The 22713-nt window shown below is 46.4% G+C and overlaps 1 protein-coding gene across 1 annotated transcript in view; it reads right to left on the minus strand.

Moving 5' to 3' along the window:
* LOC121546172 (CXXC-type zinc finger protein 1-like) overlaps window positions 1-22148 on the minus strand; it is a 35600-nt gene extending 13452 nt beyond the window's left edge. Inside the window, exons 1-7 of the mRNA XM_041857234.2 lie at window positions 21984-22148; window positions 20673-20866; window positions 19806-19906; window positions 19454-19623; window positions 4455-4610; window positions 3976-4131; window positions 3274-3384 (exon numbers count right to left, since the gene is read on the minus strand). Of these exons, the coding sequence (XP_041713168.2) occupies window positions 3274-3384; window positions 3976-4131; window positions 4455-4610; window positions 19454-19623; window positions 19806-19906; window positions 20673-20866; window positions 21984-21986 (891 nt within the window). The 5' untranslated portion in view covers window positions 21987-22148. The remainder of the gene's footprint in view (window positions 1-3273; window positions 3385-3975; window positions 4132-4454; window positions 4611-19453; window positions 19624-19805; window positions 19907-20672; window positions 20867-21983) is intronic.
* Window positions 22149-22713: the final 565 nt, after the last annotated feature.

A 22713-nucleotide genomic window follows, 5' to 3' on the forward strand; every position in this document is an offset into this window, starting at 1 on the left:
TAGCCATGCTGATTAAGTGTGCCTTGAATTCTAAATAAATCACAGACAGTGTCACCAGCAAAGCACCCCCACACCATAACACCTCCTCCTCCATGCTTCACGGTTGGAGATCATCCGTTCACCTACTCTGCGTCTCACGAAGGCACGGATGTTGGAACAAAAATCTCAAATTTGGACTCATCAGACCAAAGGACACATTTCCACCGGTCTAATGTCCATTGTTCGTGTTTCTTGGCCCAAGCAGGTATTTTCTTCTTATTGGTGTCCTTTAGTAGTGGTTTCTTTGCAGCAATTCAACCATGAAGGCCTGATTCACACAGTCTCCTATGAACAGTTAATGTTGAGATGTGTCTGTTACTTGAAATTCCACAAATTAACTTTTAAGAAGGAACACCTGTTAATTGAAATGCATTCCAGGTGACTACCTCATGAAGCTGGTTGAGAGAATGCCTAGCGTGTGCAAAGCTGTCATCAAGGCAAAGGGTGGCTACTGTGAAGAATCTCAAATATAAAATATATTTTTATTTGTTTAACACTTTTTTGGTTACCACATTATTCCATATGTGTTATTTCATAGTTTTGATGTCTTCACTATTATTCTACAACGTAGAAAATAGTAAAAATAAAGAAAGACCATTAAATGAGTAGATGTTCTAAAACTTTTGACCGGTAGTGTACATATTCATAAATGCATTTATATAGGTCATGAATGGTATATTTAGTAATTGATAATGAGCGCATTTATAAATGTGATTACATGCACTTAATAATACCTTAATAAAACTCTTGAATGAGTAGGTGTGTCCAAACTTTTGACTGGTACTGTATCTCTATAATAAAGTATATCTCTCTATAATATATCTCTATAATATATCTTTATAATATATCTCTATAATATATCTTTCTATAATTACACTGACTATACAAAACATTAAGAACACCTAGACTGACCAGGTGAATCCAGGTGAAAGCTATGATCCCTTACTTACGTAACTTGTTAAATCCACTTCAATCAGTGTAGATGAAGGGGAGGAAACAGGTTAAAGAAGGATTTTTAAGCCTTTAGGCAACTGAGACATGGATTGTGTGTGTGTGCCATTCAGAGGGTGAATGGGCAAGACAAAATATTTAAGTGCCTTTGAACAGGGTATGGTAGTAGGTGCCAGGCGCACCGGTTTGTCAAGAACTGCAACGCTGCTGGGTTTTTCACACTCAACAGTTTACCGTGTGTATCAAGAATGGTCCACCACCCACAAGACATCCAGCCAACTTGACACAACTGTGGGAAGCGTTGGAGTCAACATGGGCCAGCATCCCTGTGGAACGCTTTTGACACCTTGTAGAGTCCACGCCCCGGCGAATTGAGGCTGTTCTGAGGGCAAAAGGGGGTGCAACTCAATATTAGGAAGGTGTTCATAATGTTTGATATACTCAGTGTATTTCCATAATATAGCTCTATACTGTACAGTGGTTTGTGAAAGTATTCACCCCCCTTAGCATTTTTCCTATTTTGTTGCCTTACAACCTGGAATTAAAATTGATTTTTGGGGGGTTTGTATCATTTGATTTACACAACATGCCTACCAATTTGAAGATGCAAAAAAATTTTGGGGGGTGAAACAAACAAGAAATATGACAACTGAAAACTTGAGCGTGCATAACTATTCATCCCCCCAAAGTCAATACTTTGTAGAGCCACCTTTTGCAGCAATTACAGCTGCAAGTCTCTTGGGGTATGTCTCTATAAGCTTGGCACATCTAGCCACTGGGCTTTTTGGCCATTCTTCAAGGCAAAACTGCTCCAGCTCCTTCAAGTTGGATGGGTTCCGCTGGTGTACAGCAATCTTTAAGTCATACCACAGATTCTCAATTGGATTGAGGTCTGGGCTTTAACTAGGCCATTCCAAGACATTTAAATGTTTCCCCTTAAACCACTCAAGTGTTGCTTCAGCAGTATGCTTAGGGTCATTGTCCTGCTGGAAGGTAAACCTCCGTCCCAGTCTCAAATCTCTGGAAGTCTGAAACAGGTTTCCCTCAAGAATGTCCCTGTATTTAGCGCCATCCATCATTCCTTCAATTTTGACTAGTCTCCCAGTCCCTGCCGATGAAAAACATCCCCACAGCATGATGCTGCCATCACCATGCTTCACTGTGGGGATGGTGTTCTCGGGGTGATGAGAGGTGTTGGGTTTGCGCCAGACATAGTGTTTTCTTTGATGGCCAAAAAGCTCAATTTTATTCTTATCTGACCAGAGTACCTTCTTCCATTTGTTTGGGAGGTCTCCCACATGCCTTTTGGCGAACACCAAACGTGTTTGCTTATTTTTTTCTTCAAGCAATGGGTTTTTTCTGGCCACTCTTCCATAAAGCCCAGCTCTGTGGAGTGTACGGCTTAAAGTGGTCCTATGGACAGATACTCCAATCTCCGCTGTGGAGCTTTGCAGCTCCTTCAGGGTTATATTTGGTTTCTTTGTTGCCTCTCTGATTAATGCCCTCCTTGCCTGGTCCGTGAGTTTTGGTGGGCGGCCCTCTCTTGGCAGGTTTGTTGTGGTGCCATATTCTTTCCATTTTTTAATAATGGATTTAATGGTGCTCCGTGGGATGCTCAAAGTTTCTGATATTTTTGTATAACCCAACCCTGATCTGTACTTCTCCACAACCTTGTCCCTGACCTGTTTGGAGAGCTCCTTGGTCTTCATGGTGCCACTTGCTTGGTGGTGCCCCTTGCTTAGTGGTGTTGCAGACTCTGGGGCCTTTCAGAACAGGTGTATATATACTGAGATCATGTGACACTTAGATTGCACACAGGTGGACTTTATTTAACTAATTATGTGACTTCTGAAGGTAATTGGTTGCTCCAGATCTTATTTAGGGGCTTCATAGCAAAGGGGGTTAATACATATGCACGCACCACTTTTCCATTATTTATTTTTTTGACTTTTTTGAAAACAAGATTATTATTTTTTTCACTTCACCAATTTGGACTATTTTGTGTATGTCCATTACATTAAATCCAAATGAAAATCCATTTAAATTACAGGTTGTAATGCAACAAAATAGGAAAAACGCCAAGGGGGATGAATACTTTTGCAAGGCACTGTATCGCTCTATAATATATCTCTATAATATACTGTCTCTTTATAATATATCTCTATAATATATCTCTCTAAATATATTACGCATTGTTGAAGAAAAGTTTGAAATTAAATCACGATGCCAGATTACAATTAGGTTTATGGTCATTTTACTTTTGCTTCTTAGTACTTTCTGTACCTTCTCCTTCTTGTCCCATCTCTTCTCTCGTCTCTTGACGTGTTTGACCTTCACAGCCCTCTTCCGCTGCACGGGGTCAAAGGTCACCTCCTCATCATCACTATGCCATGGCTGCATAGATACCACAGGAGATAATCAATCAATCAATAAATTAACTAATCGAGCAATCAACCAATCAAAATATATTCATATCTCCACTTCTAACTAACAAAGCTAGTATACTGTCTGTCTGTCTGTGTGTGTTGTGTTGTGTGTGTGTGTCTGTCTGTCTGTGTGTGTGTGTCTGTCTGTCTGTCCGTGTGTGTGTCTGTCTGTCTGTGTGTGTGTTGTGTGTCTGTCTGTCTGTCTGTCTGTCTGTCTGTCTGTCTGTCTGTCTGTCTGTCTGTCTGTCTGTCTGTCTGTCCGTGTGTGTGTGTGTGTGTCTGTCCGTGTGTGTGTGTGTGTGTGTGTGTGTCTGTCTGTCTGTCTGTCTGTCTGTCTGTCTGTCTGTCTGTCTGTCCGTGTGTGTGTCTGTCTGTGTGTGTGTTGTGTGTCTGTCTGTCTGTCTGTCTGTCTGTCTGTCTGTCTGTCTGTCTGTCTGTCTGTCTGTCTGTCTGTCCGTGTGTGTGTCTGTCTGTCTGTCTGTCTGTCTGTCTGTCTGTCTGTCCGTGTGTGTGTGTGTGTCTGTCTGTCTGTCCGTCCGTGTGTGAGTGATAATCTGACCATATTGTTATCCTCGTAGCCTGCAGCCTTGTACTGATGGTAGAGCTCCATCTCATTCTCACTGTAGTCATCAGACAGATGCCCTCCTCTTCTCAGACTCCCTCTGCCCTCCCGACCAGAAAGGGCAAACTCCTCATCCTTTACACGAAGCATTTTCTACAGCGAGAGAGACATGGTGCATCAAATATACTGAAGCTAATTCGGGGGGTAACCCAGTCAAGTACTCAAACCTAGGTCCACCGACTGTCAACCCAACATCTTAGCTTTTACGTAAAGAAATCCAAACCTCTTGACGAGGTCGCTAGGTGTTGGGTTAGGGTCTCTACAATAGTGTCCGTTTCAGAGGCTTCAATAGTGTAAATGAATAAAGACTTTTGTCGAGGTTTGGTGGTTGCTTGAGAGGCATAAATCAATGCCGCTGCCCATGCTAAAACAGTCTATGGTCCAAATGCACCCTCTATCTGCCTTTATGGACTCACCCGAGCTCGGACGTCACACTGCCTGAGTCTGCACTTCTGTCTTATCTTATTGGGTCCTCCAAACTTCTTCATGTCTTTACAGAAATCACACTGAGCACAGTCCTCAGTCCTCCTGCACGGCTCACACTCTCCACACATACGGGCCGAACGCTTCACCTGCACACAAGGGAATCACATTGGAATCACATTGGAATCATATCGGAATCACACTGGAATCACATAGGAATCACACTGGAATCACATTGGAATCACATTGGAATCACACTGGAATCATACTGGAATCACATTGGAATCATACTGGAATCATACTGGAATCACATTGGGTTTACACAGCCCAGTCTGATCTTATTGGCCTTTAACCAATCAAATATTTGCCAATAAGACAAAATATCAGAATTGGGCTGCCTGTGTACATCTAAAATTTTAGTAATTTAGCAGACACTCTTATCCAGAGCGATTTACAGTTATTGCATTCATCTTAAGATAGTTAGGTGAGACAACCACATATCACAGTCGTAAAGGTGGGAAGGCCAAGAGACCAGAGGTGGCAGAACGGAGTTCTCGGGTTGGGATGTAGGGTTTGGGCATATCCTGAATGTAGGGAGGGGCAGTTCCTCTTGATGTTCCGTAGGTAAACACCATGGTCTGGTAGTGGATGCGAGCTTCAACTGGAAGCCAGTGGAGTGTGCGGAGGAGCGGGGTGACATGAGAGAACTTGGGAAAGGTAAACACCAGGTGGACTGCGGCATTCTGGATAAGTTGCAAGGGTTTGATGGCACAAGCGGGGAGCCCAGCCAACAGAGTTGCAGTAGTCCAGACGGGATATGACGAGTGCCTGGATTAGGACCTGCATCGCTTCCTGTGTGAGTTAGGGTCGTACTCTACGGATGTTGTAGAGAATGAACCTGCAGGAGAGAGTCACTTTTTAAAAATGTTTGCAGAGAACGACAGGGTGTTGTCCAGGGTCACACCAAGGTTATTTGCACTCTGGGAAGGGAACACGTGGAGTTATCAACCGTGATGGAGAGGCCTTTGAGCGGGCAGGACTTCCCCGGGAGGAAGAGCAGCTCCGTCTTGTCGAGGTTGAACTTGAGGTGGTGGGCCGACATCCATGCTGAGATATCTGCCAGGCACGCAGAGATGTGTCAGAATGGGGGAATGAGAAAAGTAGTTGAGTGTCATCTGCATTGCAATGATAGGAGAGACCATGTGAGGATATGACGGAGCCGAGTGACTTGGTGTATAGAGAGAAGTGGAGAGGGCCTAGGACCGAGCCCTGGGGGACACCAGTAGTGAGAGTACGTGGTGCAGACACAGATCCTCTCCACGCCACCTGGTAGGAGCGGCCTGCCAGGTAAGATGCAATCCAAGAGTGTGCAGAGCCTGAAACGCCCAGCCCTGAGAGGGTGGAGAGGAGGATCTGATGGTTCACAGTGTCGAAGTCAGCGGATAGATCTTGAAGGATGAGAACAGAGGAGAGAGAGTCAGTTTTGGCAGAGCGGGGAGCCTCTGTGACACAGAGGAGAGCAGTCGCAGTTGAGTGACCCGTCTTGAAGGCTGACTAGTTAGGATCAAGAAGAGCGTTCAGAGAGAGATAGTTGATCAGAGACAGAACGCTCAAGTGTTTTGGAAAGAAAAGAAAGAAGGGATACGGGTCTGTAGTTTTTGATGTCAGATGAGTCGAGTGTTGGTTTCTTGAGGAGGGGAGCGACTCTGGCCATCTTGAAGTCAGAGGGGAAGCAGCCAGTGGTCAGGGATGAGTTGATGAGCGAAGTGAGGAATGGGAGAAGGTCTCCAGAGATGGACTGGAGAAGGGAGGAGGGATGCGGTCGAGTTGGCAGATTGCCGATTGGCCGGACCTCACTAGTTGCAGGATCTCATCTGGAGAGAGGGGAGAAAGAGGTCAAGTGTAGTTCTGTGTGATTGGGACCAGTGGACTCAGTAGGCTGAGTGAATGACGAGCAGATGTCGTCAACCTTTTTTTCAATGTCGTCCTCAGAGAGGGAGGAGGAGGAAGTGGAGGATTAAGGAGGGAGGAGACGGTGAAAAAGAGTTCCCTAGGAGGCAGAGGCTTGAAATTTAGAGTGATAGAAAGTGGCTGAACGGATGATAGGTCCCTAGGAAGTTTAGTTTTCCTCCATTTTCACTCAGCTGCCCGCAGCCCTGTTCTGTGTGTATGTAGTGAGTCACTCAGCTGCCCGCAGCCCTGTTCTGTGTGTATGTAGTGAGTCACTCAGCTGCCCGCAGCCCTGTTCTGTGTGTATGTAGTGAGTCACTCAGCTGCCCGCAGCCTTGTTCTGTGTGTATGTAGTGAGTCACTCAGCTGCCCGCAGCCTTGTTCTGTGTGTATGTAGTGAGTCACTCAGCTGCCCGCAGCCTTGTTCTGTGTGTATGTAGTGAGTCACTCAGCTGCCCGCAGCCCTGTTCTGTGTGTATGTAGTGAGTCACTCAGCTGCCCGCAGCCCTGTTCTGTGTGTATGTAGTGAGTCACTCAGCTGCCCGCAGCCCTGTTCTGTGTGTATGTAGTGAGTCACTCAGCTGCCCGCAGCCCTGTTCTGTGTGTATGTAGTGAGTCACTCAGCTGCCCGCAGCCCTGTTCTGTGTGTATGTAGTGAGTCACTCAGCTGCCCGCAGCCTTGTTCTGTGTGTATGTAGTGAGTCACTCAGCTGCCCGCAGCCTTGTTCTGTGTGTATGTAGTGAGTCACTCAGCTGCCCGCAGCCTTGTTCTGTGTGTATGTAGTGAGTCACTCAGCTGCCCGCAGCCCTGTTCTGTGTGTATGTAGTGAGTCACTCAGCTGCCCGCAGCCCTGTTCTGTGTGTATGTAGTGAGTCACTCAGCTGCCCGCAGCCCTGTTCTGTGTGTATGTAGTGAGTCACTCAGCTGCCCGCAGCCCTGTTCTGTGTGTATGTAGTGAGTCACTCAGCTGCCCGCAGCCCTGTTCTGTGTGTATGTAGTGAGTCACTCAGCTGCCCGCAGCCCTGTTCTGTGTGTATGTAGTGAGTCACTCAGCTGCCCACAGCCTTGTTCTGTGTGTATGTAGTGAGTCACTCAGCTGCCCGCAGCCTTGTTCTGTGTGTATGTAGTGAGTCACTCAGCTGCCCGCAGCCCTGTTCTGTGTGTATGTAGTGAGTCACTCAGCTGCCCGCAGCCCTGTTCTGTGTGTATGTAGTGAGTCACTCAGCTGCCCGCAGCCCTGTTCTGTGTGTATGTAGTGAGTCACTCAGCTGCCCGCAGCCTTGTTCTGTGTGTATGTAGTGAGTCACTCAGCTGCCCGCAGCCTTGTTCTGTGTGTATGTAGTGAGTCACTCAGCTGCCCGCAGCCTTGTTCTGTGTGTATGTAGTGAGTCACTCAGCTGCCCGGAGCCCTGTTCTGTGTGTATGTAGTGAGTCACTCAGCTGCCCGCAGCCCTGTTCTGTGTGTATGTAGTGAGTCACTCAGCTGCCCGCAGCCCTGTTCTGTGTGTATGTAGTGAGTCACTCAGCTGCCCGCAGCCCTGTTCTGTGTGTATGTAGTGAGTCACTCAGCTGCCCGCAGCCCTGTTCTGTGTGTATGTAGTGAGTCACTCAGCTGCCCGCAGCCTTGTTCTGTGTGTATGTAGTGAGTCACTCAGCTGCCCGCAGCCTTGTTCTGTGTGTATGTAGTGAGTCACTCAGCTGCCCGCAGCCTTGTTCTGTGTGTATGTAGTGAGTCACTCAGCTGCCCGCAGCCCTGTTCTGTGTGTATGTAGTGAGTCACTCAGCTGCCCGCAGCCCTGTTCTGTGTGTATGTAGTGAGTCACTCAGCTGCCCGCAGCCCTGTTCTGTGTGTATGTAGTGAGTCACTCAGCTGCCCGCAGCCCTGTTCTGTGTGTATGTAGTGAGTCACTCAGCTGCCCGCAGCCCTGTTCTGTGTGTATGTAGTGAGTCACTCAGCTGCCCGCAGCCCTGTTCTGTGTGTATGTAGTGAGTCACTCAGCTGCCCGCAGCTCTGTTCTGTGTGTATGTAGTGAGTCACTCAGCTGCCCGCAGCCTTGTTCTGTGTGTATGTAGTGAGTCACTCAGCTGCCCGCAGCCTTGTTCTGTGTGTATGTAGTGAGTCACTCAGCTGCCCGCAGCCTTGTTCTGTGTGTATTTAGTGAGTCACTCAGCTGCCCGCAGCCCTGTTCTGTGTGTATGTAGTGAGTCACTCAGCTGCCCGCAGCCTTGTTCTGTGTGTATGTAGTGAGTCACTCAGCTGCCCGCAGCCTTGTTCTGTGTGTATGTAGTGAGTCACTCAGCTGCCCGCAGCCCTGTTCTGTGTGTATGTAGTGAGTCACTCAGCTGCCCGCAGCCTTGTTCTGTGTGTATGTAGTGAGTCACTCAGCTGCCCGCAGCCCTGTTCTGTGTGTATGTAGTGAGTCACTCAGCTGCCCGCAGCCCTGTTCTCTGTGTATGTAGTGAGTCACTCAGCTGCCCGCAGCCCTGTTCTGTGTGTATGTAGTGAGTCACTCAGCTGCCCGCAGCCCTGTTCTGTGTGTATGTAGTGAGTCACTCAGCTGCCCGCAGCCTTGTTCTGTGTGTATGTAGTGAGTCACTCAGCTGCCCGCAGCCTTGTTCTGTGTGTGTATGTAGTGAGTCACTCAGCTGCCCGCAGCCTTGTTCTGTGTGTATGTAGTGAGTCACTCAGCTGCCCGCAGCCTTGTTCTGTGTGTATGTAGTGAGTCACTCAGCTGCCCGCAGCCTTGTTCTGTGTGTATGTAGTGAGTCACTCAGCTGCCCGCAGCCCTGTTCTGTGTGTATGTAGTGAGTCACTCAGCTGCCCGCAGCCCTGTTCTGTGTGTATGTAGTGAGTCACTCAGCTGCCCGCAGCCCTGTTCTGTGTGTATGTAGTGAGTCACTCAGCTGCCCGCAGCCTTGTTCTGTGTGTATGTAGTGAGTCACTCAGCTGCCCGCAGCCCTGTTCTGTGTGTATGTAGTGAGTCACTCAGCTGCCCGCAGCCTTGTTCTGTGTGTATGTAGTGAGTCACTCAGCCACGGAAGTTCGAGCCGGCAAGGAGGAAAGGGGACAAAGGGGACATTGGGAGTCAAAGGAGGTGGAAAGGGAGGAGAGTAGGGTCAAAGAGGCTGAGTCAGAAGACAGGAGGGAGAAGGATTTAACAGAAGGGAGAGATGATAGGATAGAAGAGGAGAGAGTGGTGTGAGAGAGAGAGAGTGTAGATTGCGACGGCACATGACCATCTGGTTGGGGCTGAGTGGGTAGGGTTGGAGGAGAGATGGAGAGGCAAGGAAACAAAGTGGTGATCAGAGACATGGAGGGGGGTTGCAGTGAGATTAGTAGAAGAACAGCCTCTACTAAAGATGAGTTCAAGTGTATTGCCTGCTATGTGAGTGAGAAGGGACTGGGAAAGGGGGAGGTCAAAAGAGGCACGCAGGGAAAATAAGAGGTGGAAAGAAATGAGTCGATGTCAGGCGTCGGGAGGTTGAAGTCGCCCAGTACGATGAGCGGTGAGCCATCGTCGGGAAATTAGCTTATCACGTTTACTGTGCTTTGATTGAAAACTGAACAGCAAGTTTATAAAAGGTGTCTAACAGACTGAATAAAGTCGATCTCCTATATCCCTTTGCCATTCATAAATCATGCAACGTGGTTATATGTCCATGGTATTGCATCGGGACAAGTAAACCAAAATATTTCCTTGGTTTCTTTTCCTAGGATGTCGGGGCTTGCCAGACAGTGACGCTAAAGTGAGTGACTCTCCTCTCGTCAGATAAGCCTTGTTCACAATGCAGGCCTTAATGCTCAAATCAGTTTTGTTTTTCAAATCCGTTTTGGAATACTGACTCTCCAAACAGCAAGTTACAAGCGACCAAATCGGATCTGTGTGTGTGCTCAGAGAGCAGTAATTTTCTGACATGGCTACACTAGTTGTCGTAGTAATGACAGGTGTGTGTGCAGTGGTGTAGGCCAGTGGTTCCCAACCAGGGGTACTAGGACCCCTGGGGGTATTTGGCCTATCCACACGGGGTACTAGGACCCCTGGGGGTATTTGGCCTATCCACACGGGGTACTAGGACCCCTGGGGGTATTTGGCCTATCCACAGGGGTACTAGGACCCCTGGGGGTATTTGGTCTATCCACAGGGGTACTAGGACCCCTGGGGGTATTTGGTCTATCCACAGGGGTACTAGGACCCCTGGGGGTATTTGGTCTATCCACAGGGGTACTAGGACCCCTGGGGGTATTTGGTCTATCCACAGGGGTACTAGGACCCCTGGGGGTATTTGGTCTATCCACACGGGGTACTAGGACCCCTGGGGGTATTTGGTCTATCCACAGGGGTACTAGGACCCCTGGGGGTATTTGGTCTATCCACACGGGGTACTAGGACCCCTGGGGGTATTTGGCCTATCCACACGGGGTACTAGGACCCCTGGGGGTATTTGGCCTATCCACACGGGGTACTAGGACCCCTGGGGGTATTTGGTCTATCCACAGGGGTACTAGGACCCCTGGGGGTATTTGGCCTATCCACAGGGGTACTAGGACCCCTGGGGGTATTTGGTCTATCCACAGGGGTACTAGGACCCCTGGGGGTATTTGGCCTATCCACAGGGGTACTAGGACCCCTGGAGGTATTTGGCCTATCCACAGGGGTACTAGGACCCCTGGGGGTATTTGGCTTATCCACAGGGGTACTAGGACCCCTGGGGGTATTTGGCCTATCCACACGGGGTACTAGGACCCCTGGGGGTATTTGGTCTATCCACAGGGGTACTAGGACCCCTGGGGGTATTTGGTCTATCCACACGGGGTACTAGGACCCCTGGGGGTATTTGGTCTATCCACAGGGGTTACTTGAGAAGCCTCATGAGACCATAGGCCTACTGGTAAAATGCACAAGATGGGGTACTTCAGTTGCTGGTACAGTATCCGAAAAAGGTTGGGAACCACTGGTGTAGGCTGATTGGTGGTGGTCCTTGTGCTTTCTATCACTCAGAAGTTATGCAGCAAGGTAAGGTGACAACAATGCCTACCATATTTTCTGAACTCTATTTTCTTAAAACTGCATTGTTGGTTAAGGGCTTGTAAGTAAGCTTGTAAGTAAGCATTTCACGTTGTATTCGCGCCGGATGTGACAAATAAAATTAGATTTGATTTTGAAATATCTAATTCCTTGTGCTTTTTGTTTCAGACAGCAGAAAAAAATAACAGATTTGAATCGGATCCCAAAAAATTGGATTTGAGTCCTTTCAAACTGCCAACGTGAACAAAGCTTTAGTGTAGCCTACCGAATCGGTAAGAGAGATGTTCATATGGCTCCCTACTGGTAGGCCTAGGCTCTGCAAATAAAGTAGCCTATGCTTAATTGGCAGAATGAGATCATTATTATTTTTATCAATCCAGTGGGTATTTGTTTTGCCAACTCTACTGTCCCATGTGCGCTACAAAAACACTGCTAACAACAGCCTCTTGCTAGGTGCACACTTTAATTAAAAGGTAACTACAACCAAAAATCCACATCCCTACTGGTAGGCCTAGGCTCTGCAACATGATCCACATCTCTCTGATGTTTCCTAGATGTCAAAAGTGGCCTCCTGATGTGGTTTAAGCTCCTCCTCCTGCTGTGGACTTCCAATGTTGTTGTTTTTCTATTAAAAATGTGTGATTTTGAGGGCAAAAAATCAACAAAAAGAGAGAAAACGGAATTTGGGAAAACTAAAAAACTAAATGTATAGGGCCTTACCTTAATGATAATTGTAAATAAATGTTACGTAAAATCTGAACGACATAATACTTAATACTGACGCTTTAATTTTTTGTATTTAACCTTTAATATATTTTCAAGATAATGTGGGCTATTTATTTCATTTCTTCTGTTTTAACAAAATACATCATTTGAAAAACAAACATCATTGTGACATTTCATATCTTGCATTAAAACTGTACATTTTAATTTCAAGAGAAGTAAGGTTAAATGTTGCAGAGATGAGTAGTCTTCCCAGGCTATAGATGATCACTGTGTAAACACGGCTATTGGAATCACATTGGAATCACATTGGAATCATTCAGAAATCAGTCAGGAATCAATCAGGATTTACCTGGTAGGTAGCACTTAAGGTCCCTTAATAAACCATTTATAAGCAGATTGTAAAGACTAGACTTACCATTTATTAATCATTATTCCTACATCTGTAAATAAAGCTAAATAGTCAATTAAGCATTTATAAACACTATTTAAAATGATTTAACAATGTACTACTAACGTACTTATAAACCAGCTATAAAGGAGTTATTGTCAACTCAAGATTATTTATAAGGTATTTGTTAATGGTTAATGAATGGTTTGACTCAACATTTGAATCAAATCAAATCAAATTTTATTGGCCACATGCGCCGAATACAACAGGTGTAGACATTACAGTGAAATGCTTACTTACAGCCCTTAACCAACAATGCATTTATTTTTTAATAAAAAAGTAAAATAAAACAACAACAACAACGGTGAAAAGTTTTAGAACAGCTACTCATTCAAGGGCTTTTCTTTATTTTTACTATTTTCTACATTGTAGAATAATAGTGAAGACATCAAAACTATGAAATAACACATTTGGAAGCATGTAGTAACCAAAAAAGTGTTAAACAAATCAAAATATATATTATATTTGAGATTCTTCAAATAGCCACCCTTTGCCTTGAAGGACTTCCCACATATGCTGAGCACTTGTTGGCTGCTTTTCCTTCACTCTGCAGTCCGACTCATCCCAAACCATCTCAATTTGGTTGAGGTCGGGGGATTGTGGAGGCCAGGTCATCTGATGCAGCACTCAGCTTTGTTTGATGGCTTGTGACCATCCATCTTCCTCTTGATCACATTCCAGAAGTTTTCAATGGGGTTCAGGTCTGGAGATTGGGCTGGCCATGACAGGGTCTTGATCTGGTGGTCCTCCATCCACACCTTGATTGACCTGGCTGTGTGGCATGGCGCATTGTCCTGCTGGAAAAACCAATCCTCAGAGTTGTGGAACAATGTCAGAGCAAAAGGAAGCAAGTTTTCTTCCAGGACAACCTTGGCTTGATTCATGCGTCCTTCACAAAGACAAATCTGCCCGATTCCAGCCTTCCTGAAGCACCCCCAGATCATCACCGACCCCCAGATCATCACCGATGTCTGCTGCTTGACCTTGTTCTTATGAACCGCCGTCTTTGAAATTTTAAGGATGGAAGCAACCTGGCGCTCACTTTATCCCTCTGCCAGTAAAGCCAGAATTGAACCCTTCTTTTCCTCACTCAAAACTTTCCTTTTCAACTCATCTGGCATGGTCAATAGTTATTTTTTGATTAATATTACTTTTGAGGGGGCCCCCCCGAGTGGTGCAGTGTGTTTTGTTTTTACATATTGGTAGCCAGAGTCGTACAAGGGAATTCGGGACATGGGTGACTAGTTAACGTTAGCTTGGCTCTCTCTGTGTGTTCGTGCCGTGAGAGGACGGGTTTCTTCGTTGGCAGAAAGCAATGGCTAGCTAGTATGCTGACTATTCTAGCTAACTAACTGGCTGAATAAGTTGATGACGGACTCGCTCAAGCTGTCGGGACTAACCCACAACATTAGACACGGACACAAATGATCTGCTTGGCGTGTTGACACACTGGTGGTTTGTTGTGGCCGAGTATTGGTGCTAAACCGTGTTGTTGGAGGACGGCATGCTAGTTGGCTGTGGCGTCATACGACTAGGTGCCCTGGACGGTTTTCACGGAAGAATACTGTACAAAGTTAGCTAGCTGAATAAACTAAGTTAGTCTATTCCTAGAAAACATTTAACCGCTGTAGTTTACAACAATTATAGTTTCTGAGGTGGAAGTTGGGAGAGTTATATTTGGATGTTTCAGTGAAACGTAAGTGAGGGAGTACCCCGCTCTCTCGCTTTCCCAGATGTTTAGTTCATTTCATTCCGATCTCCTTTGCATTATTGTAGCCATTTTATGTAGCCTGTCAACTATGCCTCTGCCTATCCCTGTTCTCTCCTCTCCGGACAGGCTATACAAACGCCTCACACCACGTGGCTGCTGCCTCTCTAACCTGGTGGTACCTGCACGCACGACCCACGTGGAGTTCCAGGTCTCCGGCAGCCTCTGGAACTGCCGTTCTGCGGCCAACAAGGCAGACTTCATCTCAGCCTATGCTACCCTCCAGTCACTCGACTTCTTGGCGCTGACGGAAACATGGATTACCACTGAAAACACTGCTACTCCTACTGCTCTCTCCTCGTCTGACCATGTGTTCTCGCATACCCCGAGAGCATCTGGTCAGCAGGGTGGTGGCACAGGAATCCTCATCTCTCCCAAGTGGACATTCTCTCTTTTTCCCCTGACCTATCTGTGTATCTCCTCATTTGAATTCCATGCTGTCACAGTCACTAGCCCATTCAAGCTTAACATCCTTGTCATTTATCGCCCTCCAGGTTCCCTTGGAGAGTTCATCAATGAGCTTGACGCCTTGATAAGTTCCTTTCCTGAGGATGGCTCACCCCTCACAGATCTTGGTGACTTCAACATCTCTACGTCTACCTTTGACTCATTTCTCTCTGCCTCCTTCTTTCCACTCCTCTCCTCTTTTGACCTCACCCTCTCACCGTCCCCCCCTACTCACAAGGCAGGCAATACGCTTGACCTCATCTTTACTAGATGCTGTTCTTTTACTAATCTCACTGCAACTCCCCTCCAAGTCTCCGACCACTACTTTGTATCCTTTTCTCTCTCGCTCTCCTCCAACACTACTCACTCTGCCCCTACACAGATGGTAATGCGCCGTCGCAACCTTCGCTCTCTCTCTCCCGCTGCTCTCTCCTCTTCCATCCTATCATCTCTTCCCTCTGCTCAATCCTTCTCCCTCCAATCTCCTGATTCTGCCTCCTCAACCCTCCTCTCCTCCCTTTCTGCATCCTTTGACTCTCTATGTCCCCTATCCTCCCGGCCGGCTCGGTCCTCCCCTCCTGCTCCGTGGCATGACGACTCATTGCGAGCTCACAGAACAGGGCTCCGTGCAGCCGAGCGGAAATGGAGGAAAACTAGACTCCCTGCGGACCTGGCATCTTTTCACTCCCTCCTCTCTACATTTTCTTCCTCTGTTTCTGCTGCTAAAGCCACTTTCTACCACTCTAAATTCCAAGCATCTGCCTCTAACCCTAGGAAGCTCTTTGCCACCTTCTCCTCCCTGCTGAATGCTCCTCCCCCTCCCCCCCTACTCCCTCTCTGTGGATGACTTCGTCAACCATTTTGAAAAGAAGGTTGACGACATCCGATCCTCGTTTGTTAAGTCACATGACACTGCTGGTCCTGCTCACACTGCCATACCCTATGCTTTGACTTCTTTATCCCCTCTCTCTCCAGATGAAATCTTGCGACTTGTGACGGCCGGCCGCCCAACAACCTGCCCGCTTGACCCTATCCCCTCCTCTCTTCTCCAGACCATCTCCGGTGACCTTCTCCCTTACCTCACCTTGCTCATTAACTCATCCTTGACCGCTGGCTATGTCCCTTCCGTCTTCAAGAGAGCGAGAGTTGCAACCCTTCTCAAAAAACCAACACTCGATCCCAATGATGTCAACAACTACAGACCAGTATCCCTTCTTTCTTTTCTCTCCAAAACTCTTGAGCGTGCTGTCTTTAGCCAACTATCTTGCTATCTCTCTCAGAATGACCTTCTTGATCCAAACCAGTCAGGTTTCAAGACTGGTCATTCAACTGAGACTGTTCTTCTCTGTGTCACGGAGGCTCTCCGCACTGCTAAAGCTAACTCTCTCTCCTCTGCTCTTGTCCTTCTAGACCTGTCTGCTGCCTTTGATACTGTGAACCATCAGATCCTCCTCTCCACCCTCTCTGAATTGGGCATCTCCGGCGCGGCTCACTCTTGGATTGCGTCCTACCTGACCGGTCGCTCCTACCAAGTGGCGTGGCGAGAATCTGTCTCCGCACCACGTGCTCTCACCACTGGTGTCCCCCAGGGCTCAGTTCTAGGCCCTCTCCTGTTCTCGCTATACACCAAGTCACTTGGCTCTGTCATATCCTCACATGGCCTCTCCTATCATTGCTACGCAGACGACACACAACTAATCTTCTCCTTTCCCCCTTCTGATAACCAGGTGGCGAATCGCATCTCTGCATGTCTGGCAGACATATCAGTGTGGATGACGGATCACCACCTCAAGCTGAACCTCGGCAAGATGGAGCTGCTCTTCCTCCCGGGGAAGGACTGCCCGTTCCATGATCTCGCCATCACGGTTGACAACTCCGTTGTGTCCTCCTCCCAGAGTGCGAAGAGCCTTGGTGTGACACTGGACAACACCCTGTCGTTCTCCGCTAACATCAAGGCGGTGACCCGATCCTGTAGGTATATGCTCTACAACATTCGGAGAGTACGACCCTGCCTTACACAGGAAGCGGCACAGGTCCTAATCCAGGCACTTGTCATCTCCCGTCTGGATTACTGCAACTCGCTGTTGGCTGGGCTCCCTGCCTGTGCCATTAAACCCCTACAACTCATCCAGAATGCCGCAGCCCGTCTGGTGTTCAACCTTCCCAAGTTCTCTCACGTCACCCCGCTCCTCCGCACACTCCACTGGCTTCCAGTTGAAGCTCGCATCTGCTACAAGACCATGGTGCTTGCCTACGGAGCTGTGAGGGGAATGGCACCTCCGTACCTTCAGGCTCTGATCAGTCCCTACACCCAAACAAGGGCATTGCGTTCATCCACCTCTGGCCTGCTGGCCCCCCTACCTCTGCGGAAGCATAGTTCCCGCTCAGCCCAGTCAAAACTGTTCGCTGCTCTGGCAACCCAATGGTGGAACAAGCTCCCTCACGACGCCAGGACAGCAGAGTCACTCACCACATTCCGGAGACACTTGAAACCCCACCTCTTTAAGGAATACCTGGGATAGGATAAAGTAATCCTTCTACCACCCCCCCCCCCCTTACCCCACCCAAAATAAATAAATAAAATAAATAAATAAAAACTTGTAAAGTGGTTATCCCACTGGCTATAAGGTGAATGCACCAATTTGTAAGTCGCTCTGGATAAGAGCGTCTGCTAAATGACATAAATGTAAAATGTAAATGTCTAAGGCACTGCATTGCAGTGCTAGCTGTGCCACTAGAGATCCTGGTTCGAATCCAGGCTCTGTCGTAGCCGGCCGCGACCGGGAGACCCATGGGGCGGCGCACAATTGGCCCAGCGTCGTCCAGGGTAGGGGAGGGTTTGGCCGGCAGGGATGTCCTTGTCCCATCGCGCTATAGCGACCCCTGTGGCGGGCCCGGCGCAGTGCACACTGACTCGGTCGCCAGGTGTACGGTGTTTCCTCCGACACATTGGTGCGGCCGGCTTCCAGGTTAAGCGAGCAGTGTGTCAAGAAGCAGTGCGGCTCGGTTGGGTTGCGACCCCACGACCTTCACCTCTCCCGTGTCCGTACGGGGGTTGCAGAGATGGGACAGGACTGTAACTACCAATTGGATACCACGAAATAGGGGAGAAAAAAAGCGTAAAATACCCACAATTTTTTAAAATAATAATATTACTTTTGGAGGTACTATTAGCACAGTTTTTGCCATCCAGCTGGTCCTATTGCAAGAGGATAGTGATGACCACAGCAGTGGTTTTTATACTTTTCCTCGTTAAATAAGATTTGGTTCAGGTGATCACCTAATCAGTACCTAATTCAGTATAATGAGGTGTGCCTGTGTTTGAATTCAACAGACACTGGAATGGAATGGCTGTCATACATGTAGAGATGCTGATTTAAGATACATTTGCAGTGGTCTCTTAATTTTTTTCCACAGCTGTATAGATTTGTTTTAATCAACCTAAACACAATACCCAATAATGACAAAGCAAAAACAGGTCTTTAGAAATATCACATTTACATAAGTGTTCAGACCCTTTACTCAGTACTTTGTTGAAGCACCTTTAGCAGCGAGTTTCTCCCATTCTTCTCTGCAGATCCTCTCAAGCTCTGTCAGGTTGGATTTCAAGCAGATTTAAGTCAAAACTGTAACTCGGCCACTCAGGAACGTTCACTGTCTACTTGGTAAGCAACTCCAGTGTAGATTTGGCCTTGTGTTTCAGGTTATTGTCCTGCTGAAAGGAGAATTCATCTCCCAGTGTCTGGTGGAAAGCAGACTGAACCAGGGTTTCCTCTAGTCTCCCAGTGTCTGGTGGACAGCAGACTGAACCAGGGTTTCCTCTAGTCTCCCAGTGTCTGGTGGAAAGCAGACAACCAGGTTTTCCTCTAGGATTTTGACTGTGCTTAGCTACATTTATTTTCTTTTTATCCTGAAAAAGTCCCCAGTCCTTAACAATTACAAGCATACCCATAACATGATGCCACCGCTATGCTTGAAAATATGGAGAGTGGTACTCAGTAATGTATTGTATTGGATTTGCCCCAAACATAACACTTTGTATTCAGGACAGAAAGTGAATTGCTTTGCCACATTTTTTTCAGTATTACTTTAGTGCCTTGTTGCAAACAGGATGCATGATTTGTAATATTTTTTTATTCTGTACAGGATTTTTTTCACTCTTTCAATTAGGTTAGTATTGTGGAGTGACTACAATGTTGTTGATCCATCCTCAGTTTTCTCCTATCACAGCCATTACACTCTGTAACTGTTTTAAAGTCACCATTGGCCATTGTGTGAGGTACAGAGATGAGGTAGTCATTCAAAAATCATGTTAAACACTATTATTGCAGACAGAGTGAGTCCATGCGACTTATTATGTGACTTGTTAAGCACATTTGCTATATCAAAGGGATGAAATACTTATTGACTCAAGACATTTCAGCTTTTCATTTGTAATTAATTTGTAAAAAAAAAAATAGAACTAAATAATTCCACTTTGACATTATGGGGTATTGTGGGTAAAAAATTTAATCAATTTTAAATTTGGCTGTAACACAACAAAATGTAGAAAATGTCAAGAGCTATGAATACTTTCTGAAAGGCACTGTATATATTTCTTAAGTGAATTATTGGTTGTTACTAACCCGTGAGCCCCGACGGTGTTCTAGCTTCAGATCTGGAGTGTCATGCTGCTTCTCGGTCTTCTCCTGGTCTCCTGTCTCCTTCTCCATCTTCTCCTGGTCTCCTGTCTCCTTCTCGGTCTTCTCCTTGGTCTTCTTGGGACGATATTTTATCTCCAGGGTACCGTCTTTGGCTAGATAACACACATAACAACACAATAATCAGTGGGTTTAATTCATTTAAACGATTGGCTGTACATATCACTGACTGGCCCTTTAACTAGGACTGCTTATAAGGCCTTTTCATTTTAGATCACAAAAGGTTTGTGTTTGTCTCTCTCCAGTGTCATCGTTATTAAACAGAGGACAGACTTACCACGACATTTCTCACAGTACCACACCCGGATGACTTTAGCTGCCTTCTCTGATATGCCGATGCAGTCACCATGAAACCACTCATTACAGCAGTCACAACCACTGCAGAGACAGAGACAGGGGAAACATATATGAGAGGCCTGTTGTTCGTCCGTCCATCTGTCGTTCGTCATCTTTGTTCAGACAGACGGACAGACAGACAGACAGGCAGACAGACAGACAGACAGACAGACAGACAGACAGACAGACAGGCAGGCAGGCAGGCAGGCAGACAGACAGACAGACAGACAGACAGACAGACAGACAGACAGACAGACAGACAGACAGACAGACAGACAGACAGACAGAGTACACAGACAGACAGACAGACAGACACAGTAGACAGACAGACACAGTAGACAGACAGACAGACAGACAGACACAGTAGACAGACAGACAGACACAGTAGACGACAGACACAGTAGACAGACAGACAGACAGACAGACAGAGTAGACAGACAGACAGACAGACACAGTAGACAGACAGACACAGTAGACAGACAGACAGACAGACAGACACAGTAGACAGACAGACAGACACAGTAGACGACAGACACAGTAGACAGACAGGCAGGCAGACAGACAGACAGACAGACAGACAGACAGACAGACAGACAGACAGACAGACAGACAGACAGAGTACACAGACAGACAGACAGACAGACAGACACAGTAGACAGACAGACACAGTAGACAGACAGACAGACACAGTAGACGACAGACACAGTAGACAGACAGACAGACAGACAGACAGACAGACAGACAGACAGACAGACAGACAGACAGACAGACAGACAGACAGACAGAGTACAGACAGACAGATAGTTACATCATGAAGCAGTTGATATCAGGTCTGCGACAGACACAGTAGACAGGTGCGTTCTCCCCCTCCATCATGGGTCCTACAGGTCTGCCAGGGGCTGGGCCAGGGCCAGGGCCAGGGGCTGGGGCTGGGGCTGGGGCTGGGGCTGGGTTCGGGTCTGATGGGGCTGGGTTCGGGTCTGATACCTCACTGTGACTGTCCTGAGGGGTGGAGGAGCAGAAGCAACACTTGATACATCCGGACTGTGTGTGTGTGTGTGTGTGTGTGTGTGTGTGTGTGTGTGTGTGTGTGTGTGTGTGTGTGTGTGTGTGTGTGTGTGTGTGTGTGTGTGTGTGTGTGTGTGTACCCATGGTGATGATAGCCTACATTAGCTCAATTCTGATCATGTCAACAAAGATTAGAGAATAATAAACAATATTTAGTAAAGAGAAAACTGATCAAATCAAATCACAGACACATATTTAGCAGATGTTATTGCGGATGTAGCGAAATGCTTGTGTTCCTAGCTCCAACAGTGCAGTAGTAACAATTCACAACAACACACACAAATCTAAAAGTAAAAGAATGGAATAAATAAATAAAATATAAATATTAGGACGAGCAATGTCAGAGTGGCATTGACTAAAACACAGTAGAATATAATCCAGTATATACATATGAGATGAGTAAAGCGGTATGTAAACATTATTAAAGTGACTAGTGTTCCATTATTAAAGTGACCAGTGATTCCATGTCTATGTATATAGGGCAGCAGCCTCTAAGGTGCAGGGTTGAGTAGCCAGGTGGTACCCGGCTAGTGATGGACTGACTAAGGAAATTGGAATTTGGCTTTAGGTATCCATATTAAAAAGTATACTATTAAAAGCTGTATTCATCTTCTTGCTCAGTGATCCCAGTCCACTAAGGCTGCGTTAACATTGGCAGCCCAATTCTGATCTTGTTCCACTGAATTAATCTTTTGACCAATCTGATCAGCTTTTTGCTAATAATTGGGCAAATGTTTGTAATAATTGGGCAAAATGTTGCCAATATTTAATTGGGCAAAATATCAGAATTGGGCTGCTTGGGTAAACTTTGATTTGTTTTTTTTTATTTGACTTTGATTTGAAAACATCAGGTATCAAATGAACAAATGGATTAATTAATTCATGTATATCAGAATCTTGAACATGAAATGACCATGACAAGAATAACGATTATAAACCTGGTTTGCGATGCAGAATCACACATACACACATCACCGTTTCACCCCGCTATGTGAAGATGGACAATGCCATGTAGTAGATGCTGAAAATGATGAGAGGATCTTCCACTTACCATGATGGCTGGGGATCGCGTTGGGCGAGACACTTAGAGAAAAACCGTTGTGGAGTAGCGAAATAATGTCCAACCACTGCATGAGAAAATAATACATTTTATTTCACATTTAGATGTTTTGATTTTGCCCGATTTTGGTTCAAAACATCTGCAGAAAATGGTTGCTTCCGGTTCCTTCTTCTTCGGTTGTTATCAAAGCGAGACACAAGTAGCCTCTTCAGGTAGCGCGCCGCCTACTGTTGGTTATGAGATAATGCAAGTCCAATTTCTACAACTGATCTGAAAAGTATAGCCTACCACCCCAACATGAAACAATACAAATAAAAATAAAGGATTTTCCGGACGTTGAAATCAGGTGCATTTTAGGTGCTCAATGAAAGGTGAAAATACGTATTTTCCGGACTTCAAAAATATGCATTTTACATATACTCCCGGACATTGATAAGGCATCTGTGACGTTGAAAATACATATTTTGCGGTCATTGATTCTACAGCCAAATTTCAACTGCACATACATTCTCAATGAGGTAAGCATTATATCACAATAACATTTTTTCAAGCCTCTTAATATAGGAAAGAGGAGCCAACTGAAGGTTGCAACAGAACATTGATTTACCTTCATTGAATCACTCTGGATAAGACCATTGGCTGAATGTAATAAAAATAAAAAAGTGAAAACAAACTTGCAAAGCATGTTGGGTATTATTCTAATGAGCTCGGCCCCCAAACA

The sequence above is a fragment of the Coregonus clupeaformis genome, chromosome 30 (genome assembly GCF_020615455.1).
Source record: "Coregonus clupeaformis isolate EN_2021a chromosome 30, ASM2061545v1, whole genome shotgun sequence".
NCBI classification, from domain to species: Eukaryota; Metazoa; Chordata; class Actinopteri; order Salmoniformes; family Salmonidae; genus Coregonus; species Coregonus clupeaformis.